Genomic DNA, 9,821 nt, shown 5'->3' on the forward strand with positions numbered 1-9,821 from the left:
ACAAATCCGTAGCGTAAATCGCTTAGTTTTTTGAGAAGAACACAACCATAGTGTTTGTTTTCCACGAATCACATTTGTTGTTGAGAAGTCTGCGCAAGAAAGTGACGAACCGTTTATTTCAATTAAGAGAAATTCGATGAAAATTAATTTGTCGGATTCGACGGTAACAGGAATTAAACCTCAGACAAGACAGTGTAATTTTCCGTAGGCTCCTTCACGCATCCGTCGGAGACTCGTCCAAAACGTCGGATCTGCCAGAAAAAATTAACACGTAGCGAGTTCTGATAGGCTACATTAATATGTCGAATCAGTTCTTGTTTCCCTTGGATCTGAATGAATAATTTTGGCAATTTTTTTGAAACCATAGCTATATTTAGAAAGACTTAGTCAAAATTAACTATTTCAGAAATTTCTAAAACTGAAATGCCGCCCCATCGCATGTGGAATTTCACTAGTTAACACTCAAGTACCCGTCTTGTTGTAAAAAGGAAATTGACTTGGCATTTCATACGTACCACTCCTCTACTACATTGGGTGATCTTAATTAATGGAATAATGGTCATTGGTCACACTTTTCCTATCCAAAATTCATTATGAATTTCTTTATCAAGTTAATCTGGCTTAAAAAAAATTACTTTGTGGTTTTTTTTTATTGAATACGATCTATTTTTGTTGGCTTCTATAAATAAAAATCGGTAAAAAGTGTCAACTAACTTAAAAAGACATATACTAAAAACAAAAGAAAGTTGTATTAAGGAGATTTTAACACCTAACCACCATAAACCACCAAATTAATAAATAACGTGTTGTTACGGTTTCTGATATTTTGCTAACTCTACATTCATGAAATTGAGCTTCTTACCCAATAATAGTCAGTCAGTCAGTCAGTCACCAATCCAAAGTAGGTACAAGTGGCCATTTGAATCACTGGTACTCGTTAAATACAACCAAATATTTTGATTCCAGAACACCAAGTGTTGGATGAACTGCCAACAATGAAAAAACTCTTGACAGTGTTTCTGCTACTGGCGACTAAGGTCTTTCTTTGCGGTGCTTCCCATTACTCTACGATTATACGTAGTTGGGCATAGGGATTAATCAGGATTAGTTGGATTGGAATTTTATATGTATTTTTTCAAACTTATAAATATATATGTGCCAAATTTTGTATATAATTTCTCAAATTAGTCGGATTGGAATTATATATGTAGTTTTTCAAAATTACACACACACTAAGTTTTATATATAATTTTTCAAACTTGTTATTCAGAATGGATTAATAATTATAGTTTTTCAAATACCTCAAAAGACTTTCACCAATTTTGACCGAATTTTTGAGCAATTTTGGCGAATTTTGACCGAACTTTGACAGCCTTTTAATGATTTGGGCTGGATTTGACCGGCTACCGTTTTTAGGTACGAGTAGGTAAAATCGAATCAGTAGCAGACTAGCAATGAATCGGTGACTGATCGCAATTTTACTTCACTGCTCTTAGATTATCCGATGATTTCTAGCTAGAACTGTATTGTTGTTATATGTTCTATTTTAATTTCTGTAAAAATTTTGTGATTTGTTTGATTTTGTTATTAATAGGTTTATAATTTGATGATTTGATGATAGGGTGGGGATACTGAATGGGTCAAAGTGGAGCTCAACTACCCAGAACCATCTGAGAATGATTGGGTTGGAGTTTTTTCACCTGCCAAGTTCAAGTAACATTCGTATTTTAAATAAATACTTGCATCATCTTGATCCGTTAGCTTATGAATAGGTCAATTTGGGTTATGCTTGTATCTGCAAACGGGTGGGTCAAATTGGTACAGGAAATGGGTTGAAAGTGGCAGAAAGTTAGATTTTTTATTTACTGTAATAACATACATTTTGTAATTATATTTAACAAACTAGTTATTTGTAGAATATTGGAGTCAAAGGGATTCAGGTCAAACTGATTCATTTTGACCCACACAAAGTTGACCTATTTTGACCCGCCACCCACTATCTTGCCACCTATACTTATGACATTTATATATGTTAACTTTTTATTGAATCATCTGTAAACATATGCAGTGCATCAGATTGCTACTCTGAATCGGGCAAATCGCACGAGGCTCCATGCATCTGCACAGCTCCAATTAAGGTACACGTGATAAATATAATTCAGGGTTTGTAGAATTAAGGAAATATGCTTGTTTTTTTATCAACTTTTTAATGTGGGTTATTATACAGTACATGTTTGCAAACCACTCGAGTTCCAATTATGTAACAACAGGAAAAGCTACATTAAGTTTCCAGTTAATCAACCAACGTGCGGATTTCGCGTTTGTATTATTTTCTGGCGGGTTGGAAAATGTGAGTGGATTACTTCTTTAAACGACGTTTGCTATTTATGTTGTTTACATAGTTTTAATGTTTTTAACTTTCTAATGATATTACTCCCTCCTTGACTAATTGCTGTTATTTTTTTTGGATTAAAGCCAAGGGTGGTGGCTGTTTCTAATTCTATATCATTTGCAAACCCGAAGGCTCCTGTATATCCACGCCTTGCACACGGAAAAGCTTGGGATGAGGTATTTTTTCTATTATAATTCCTTTTAACCTTTTTCATGTTGAAACAAGTCATTTTTAGCATGAGCCAAAATAGACTTGGCTGGGCTGGGTTGACTGGAAATTACTTTTTGCATCCTTTTTGTTAAGAAGTTCTTGTAAATAATTAGTTTGACAATTATGATTTCTAAAACAATAATATTACAGTAATATTGTAAGTCTTTGAATAATATGATTCAGATAAACTTTGAGTAGTGGGCTGTTCAAAAAGTACTAGTCTCGCTCGAAATTGGTTCATCTATAAACTGGCCCTGTTTGCGGTACGCACATATAATTTATATATGTGTGGAACCTTGGGTGGGCAAAAGTGAAATTGCACTAATTTTGACGTTATTTTACTAATTTCGTGAAAATAGCGTTAAAAGTGAGGGAAGGTTAATCAGGCATCATGTGGTGGCGTTGATAGCCGAAAGAAAAGGGTACATGCATCACCTCGAGGCTTGATGCAAAACCACTATCGAGCCGGGGGTCTCACTGGAAGCAGCCTCTCTATTCCTATGGAGTAGAGGTAAGGCCGTCTACATCTTACCCTCCTCAGACCCTACCATAGCTTTGCTATTGGTGGGATATACTGAGTACGATGATGATGATGATAAACTGGCCAAGTTAAGCCAAGCCAGCTCGGTTTGTATACGAGCCAAGCCCAAGCTCAAGCCAAGGTAAGCTTGGCTTGTTGGCTTGCTCATTAGGCTCTCTTAAATGGCTCTTTGGCTTGTTAAAATTAAAGCTAAGTTTTAATATATATAAATTAAAGTATAACCCAAGTTTTAATATATATAAATTATAAAGTTGGTAGTTTATTAATTGTGCATTATGTATATGTTAGAAATATATATATTTTTTCTTTTTATATATAGATCATCATGTGTAAAAAATATAAAATTAGACTTTTTTTTAAATGAACGAGCTGGCTCGACGAGCCACAAGCCGGGTGGAGCTTTTTATGAGCTGAGCTCAAGATCAACATTTCTGCTCGTTAAGATAAACGAGCCGAGCCACACCCAATCTTTCTCAGGCTAGGCTCGGTTTATAAACGAGCCGAGACAGCCCCAACCTGGCTCGGGTCGGCTTGTTTACAGCCCTATCTTTGAGCTACCTTTAACCTATTTGAACGGTTTCTCTTTTAGTTAAGTTTTTTATTCCGCTCATTGAGATTAAATACAGACCAGTGGCTAACTAACTCTTGATATTTGTTGCAGATGACAGTTACATGGACAAGCGGCTACAACATTGATGAAGCGGTTCCATTTGTTGATTGGGGTCAAACGGGCCACAGCCCGAAACAATCGCCAGCAGGAACATTGACGTTTACCCGTGGTAGCATGTGTGGTATGCAATTCTAAATATTTATAATCTTAATTACTGAACCATAAACATAGCATTTGTAGTACTTACAGAATTGCCCTGCAGGTCCTCCTGCACGTACTGTTGGGTGGCGTGATCCCGGTTTTATTCACACTAGTTTCTTAAAGGAATTGTGGCCAAACACTATGTATGTATTCATATTTATAATTATTCACACACACACACACTCACGCACGCACAGTCTTTTTATTAAGAACTCTTTATAGGCATTGATTAGTCTAATTAATGGTTCTAATAAAAGAATGGCATAACTGTAAATAACAATTTAGTTGAAAGTCCAAATTTATCTGATAAGGGTAATACCATTTTAACTACATTGTTTTTATTTTTGAAGGTGCTATAGTCTATAGAGAGCTCTTAATGAAAATTGGGTTCTACAATGAATCCTATGTATATATTAACCCATTTACTTTGAAAGGGTTAGATTTTAATCATTTGGTTTTGGTTTGGCGCGGAATAAAAAAATTTCCCACAATAATGAATTTGGGTCCAGAACTTTTAGCTTAAATTTTTTTGTTGATAAATAATTAATTGATTATTACACGTTTGGACCTATAATTTTTGGGTCACACCGTTCTTTAATTTCTTAAAGATAACTTAAAATCGCTTATTTTGGTTATGGTTCACTTAAGTTTTTTTTTGGGGGTTTTGGTTAATAGCAAAACTGAAACCGAACCGAAGAATCTGTTTTTTTAGAAAACAAAGAACCAAAGCATCCGTCTTTGATTGAGACTAATGTCTTTGATTGAGACTAAGTGTCATTTGAATGTTTTCGACTTCTTAAATCAATTTCAAACAATTTAGATACAGCCATTTAAAAAGAAAAAAAAAGAAACTAAAAACAAATAAGATACAGTTCTGAATTTTTACAATCAATTTTTAAACATTCATCATATATCAATTTCAAGAAAATGTTTGCAGGTCAATCAAAGATTAATTATAAACAATTTTACAGGTATAGTTATAGGATGGGCCATATGCTATTAGACGGATCAATTATTTGGAGTAAAACATATTCATTCAAATCATCCCCATTTCCGGGGCAAAACTCATTGCAACGTGTTATTATTTTTGGAGACATGGGGAAGGTGATATTAATTAAAATATCTTGTTTCTCTGAACTTCGTTTTTTTTAATTACTTTTGAAATTTTTTTGAGCCTTTTCTTTTTCAGGCAGAACGAGATGGTTCAAATGAGTATGCGTCTTATCAGCCGGGATCATTAATTACCACAGACCAATTAATTAGTGATCTTGATAATTATGATATCGTTTTTCATATAGGAGACATGCCTTATGCAAATGGTTATCTCTCACAGTGGGACCAATTTACCGCACAGACCGAACCCATTGCTTCAATAAAACCATACATGGTTGCAAGGTTTGAATCCTTTTATGCAGTAAATATTCACTTCGACCTGTTTGACCCGTTTCTTTTTTAAGTTAATTTATGAGGTACCCATTTCCTGATTAGTAGAACTTAGTTTATATATTCCCTTACAAACTTGAAAATTTTCATATATACCCAACCAAAACCAAAAATATCACATATGCCCACCTTAGATGAATTTTCTTTTTACTTATCGACCATTCTACCCCTTTCCATTATATTTGTTAAACCCCTATATTTATTTGGATTTTGTTTGCATCGAATATAAGCAAGCGAACCAAACCGTCGTCTCTCGGTCTCTCCTATTTTGTTTTCTCGATGACAGATAATCGATCGAATCTGTATGTTTGAATCAGATAACCGAACCGGGTATAATCGCATGATAATCGGACTATAAGCAATCTAATATTTTGAGACAACTTTTGTTTATGACTAAAAAAATTATGTTAAAATTGGGTAAAAATAAAATGAAGCTAAAAAAAATCTGCAAGTTAAAAATGGGCACTTATGAGATTTTAGAGTTTTAGAAAAATAAGGGTAAAATCGCCAGTTGCTAAATTGGCTTCTCAGTATTGGCTATATTTGATATTTTAACCACATTGTCAGGACATGTATGATATTTTAATTTTAATCGGGTAAATATGATATTTTCCAAGTTTGTATGGGTATATATGAAATTGCCAGTATTTCAATGGAGGGCCGTTTAATATAGAAACAATTTTAAGTTGTGAGAAGCTGAGAACAATATTAACACTTTTACACTATATAGGTCAAACGGGTCAAACAGACCGAAAGTCACCCAAACTGTATATTACTATAATTTAATGCATCAAACCCCCTTCATCATTTGACTAAGAAGTTAGATTGTTATTGGAATTAATTAGGCGGGATAACGATAGTCCCTGTGGTTTGGTCATATTGTGACTTTAGTCCCCAAGTTTTCAAAATTACTAATTTAATTCAAGTTTGCACGAGCGTAACACCAGCAGTCTCTAAATTGGAAAGATGGTAACTTGGTCCGTTAAGTGCATGTGAAATGTGACCAAAATACCCTTAACATTTAAAAAATAAAAATAAAAAAGATTTACTGTTGGATACCACCTCATTTTTAGTTGATAAATATTTAGTTGAATTATTATTTACTTTAGGTTTTATTTTTTTGCAGTGGAAACCATGAGCGTTCTTGGCCCGATTCAGGAGGTTTTTATGCTACTAAAGATTCAGGTGGTGAGTGTGGTGTGCCTGCTGAGACCATGTACTATGTTCCTGCAGAGAATCGAGCAAAATTTTGGTAAACTAAGTTTTCTTGAATGATTTTATGCAACAACTTTCATTAGGTGGTATTATTTAAATAATAATCTAATTTTTGAAAAAGTATTTTGGATATTTTATTCATTTAACTTTCATCCATTAGACTTATTGTTGTTTTTGTTTTTTTATAAATAACTAAAGTGTTTGCACGGGTTGATGCAACTGAAAAGACCGATCCCAAACAAAAAGTGACGATTTGGTTTTATGTTTTCGTCAAAACGTTAAGATCGGTTTCGATTTTGGATGTAGTTAAAAACTTAAAACCAAAAAAACGAACTGAATTAATGGATTATCAATTTTTAATTTTGAGTTTAAATAATTTATAAGAATTGATAACAGTGTAACCCAAATATTTTAGCCCAATATAATAATCAATTAATTATTAACTAACAAAAAAAAATATTTAGGCCCAAATTCACTAGTTGTGCTCAAAAAGAATTTTAGGCCCAAAAATTTCAAGCCCAAATGCATAAACTAAAAAAAGCAAAACCGCGAACCCAAAGATCCAAATTCGAACACTTTTCAAAAACTCAAAAATCAAAGTTTTGGTTTTTAGTTCGGTTTGAGCTCAAAACGACCCTTGCACACCCCTTTGAGTTCACCCAAAACAGATTTTGTCCAAATATAAATAATTAGCGTATCCAGTTTGATAGCAAAAATTATATTGCTTATATAACAATCTAATTTCTAAAAGGTATTATTCAAGAGATTTTTTTATGCATTTAAAACACACTTGATTTCCTATAAGCTAACTATTTTTCAGTTTACTCATTTTGCAAATAATGTAGTGGACTTTAATCTATTTAACGTTAACAGGTACTCAACAGATTATGGGATGTTTCACTTTTGCATAGCGGATTCAGAGCACGATTGGAGAGAGGGTTCAGAACAATATAAATGGATTGAAAAGTGTCTGGCATCGGTTGACCGAAAACAACAACCATGGCTCATATTTTCAGCTCACCGCGTGCTTGGATATTCGTCAAACAGTTGGTATGCCCAGGAAGGAGCTTTTGAAGAGCCAATGGGAAGAGAGCATTTGCAGAAACTATGGCAGAAATATAAAGTTGATATTGCTTTTTATGGTCATGTTCATAATTATGAAAGAACCTGCCCAGTATACCAGGTATTATTCATAATTATAATTATTAGAGAAAATTGCACAAATGTCCCTTGTGGTTGACCATATTGCGACTTTGGTCCCCATGTTTTTAAAAATTGCGAACTTAGTCCAAACATTTGTGATGAAGTTGACGTTTGGACTAAGTTTGCAATTGACGATCACCCTCACCGGAGGTTAAGGGTGGCAATTTCCGACATGACTAGGCTTGCAAACGAACTGAACGAACACGAATGGAGTGTTCATTCGTTTAGCTTTAACCGGACAAACAATCGAACACAAACAATTAAAAGAACGGGGTTCTCTTGTTTGTGTTTGTTTGCTTTAAATTTGAACGTGTGTTCGTTAACAGTATTCACGAACGTACATAACCAAGTTAAAAGTCAATGTGAACAACAATGCATAGGGCTAAAAAGCTATTACAACTAGACTAAGCTGTAATGGGCCTAAACATTTATAATATATAAACGAAACACACGTAAACTAAATGAACGCAAATGAACTAGATAAGTTTAAATGAACGAATGTAATCGAACGCTCACGAACACAAATGAATGAACAAGACATGTGCTCAAACAAATATAAATGAACTTCTTGCCAGACGGTTCACCAAACGTTCGGTTCATTTACAGGACTAGACATAACCCAAACATGACCCGGAAATCAACAGGTTTTGGGTTGGCATATCTGACCCATTTGAAAACCAAGTCGTGTTTAGGTTGACCTGATTAATTAAACGGTTTGTGTTTGGGTTGACCTGTCTAATCCGTTTAGTTGAACATATCGACCCACCATTTTAACACGTATTTTTACAACCTATCAATCCGATTAACACGTTTCCAACTTGATTATTACATGCCAACCAGTTTGACATGTTTTGGTTAAATGAGTCGTGTTCAGTTTACATGATCTCAAGTGTGCGCGAGTTAAGTTTGATGCTTTTGACAAATAAAAATATGATTATTGTGTAGAGCCAATGTGTCAACCCGGAACGATACAGTTATTCTGGAACCGTTAATGGAACGATTCATGTTGTTGTTGGTGGAGGCGGGAGCCATCTATCAGATTTTACTGAGATCAATACGATTTGGAGTTTGTATAAAGATCATGATTGGGGGTTTGTAAAACTTACCGCGTTTAACCACTCTTCACTTCTTTTTGAGTACAAAAAGAGTAGAGACGGGCTCGTTTATGATAATTTCACAATCATGAGAGACTATAGAGACATGTTGGCATGCGTACATGATGGGTGTGAACCTACCACATTGGCATCATAAACCAATATGCAAGTTACATGCATTATTATTAAGGTTTGCTCCTATCTGTAACTTAAAGGTTGTGTTTTGGTGAATGATGTCTTATTTCCGACCAATCAGGAAAGCCCAAAGACTTCTTTACCGAATACTGAGTGGGTCGGTTTGATAGAAGTTGCTAGATGTAATGATCTTTATTGTATTCATATGACAAACCAATTAAACTTTGATAAAATGGAAGGACTTTAAAGTTTGTAGAAGGTTTATGTTTAGTCTTTGATAGGAGTATGGTGTTAGTTGACTGCCAAAGATTAAAGTGAAACATAAGGCTCATCTTGTCTGTTTCGGTCGCCTAATGTTTTTTATCGTACAATATTATGTTATATCTCGGTTGATACAATCTTACACATGGGAAAAGTTCTTAGGTCACACTATTTGTTCACCTAACTGTTACTATTCAATTATAGTGATTTAAGGGCGTCTTTGTTTCATAGAATTCGTGGGAATTCAATGGAATTGGAATTAAAATCCCAGGACATGGTGTGTTTGTTTCGTTGGAATTGGAATCTTAATTACATTTTAATGTGTTCGGTTGTCAAGTAATTGGAATTTAATTCTTTCAAATTCCTTTAAATAAAGAGATTCTAAATCCTTCCAAATTGTGAAGGATTTCAAGTGAGTTCGTTGAAATCTTTTCTCGACTGTTTTTTTTAAACGAGAACAAAGATTAAAATATTTTAGTTTTTTTTTTACTTTTTTTTTGTTTTTGATTTCTATTT

At 34.1% G+C, this 9,821-nt stretch overlaps 1 protein-coding gene across 1 annotated transcript; it reads left to right on the forward strand.

Moving 5' to 3' along the window:
- The first annotated feature begins 1,608 nt into the window (after nt 1–1,608).
- LOC143563087 (putative inactive purple acid phosphatase 27) lies at nt 1,609–9,211 on the forward strand. Its single transcript, XM_077050714.1, has 11 exons — nt 1,609–1,713; nt 2,069–2,138; nt 2,228–2,350; nt 2,476–2,568; nt 3,805–3,934; nt 4,016–4,097; nt 4,926–5,058; nt 5,144–5,349; nt 6,524–6,649; nt 7,486–7,795; nt 8,761–9,211. The coding sequence occupies exons 3-11, from the start codon at nt 2,231–2,233 to the stop codon at nt 9,064–9,066; spliced, it is 1,506 nt and encodes a 501-aa protein (XP_076906829.1). The 5' UTR covers nt 1,609–1,713; nt 2,069–2,138; nt 2,228–2,230; the 3' UTR covers nt 9,067–9,211.
- The last annotated feature ends 610 nt before the right edge of the window (nt 9,212–9,821 follow it).

This window comes from Bidens hawaiensis, unplaced genomic scaffold (assembly GCF_021521415.1).
Source record: "Bidens hawaiensis isolate Kalapana, Puna unplaced genomic scaffold, B.hawaiensis_p1.1 tig00021268_1, whole genome shotgun sequence".
Classification (NCBI taxonomy): Eukaryota; Viridiplantae; Streptophyta; class Magnoliopsida; order Asterales; family Asteraceae; genus Bidens; species Bidens hawaiensis.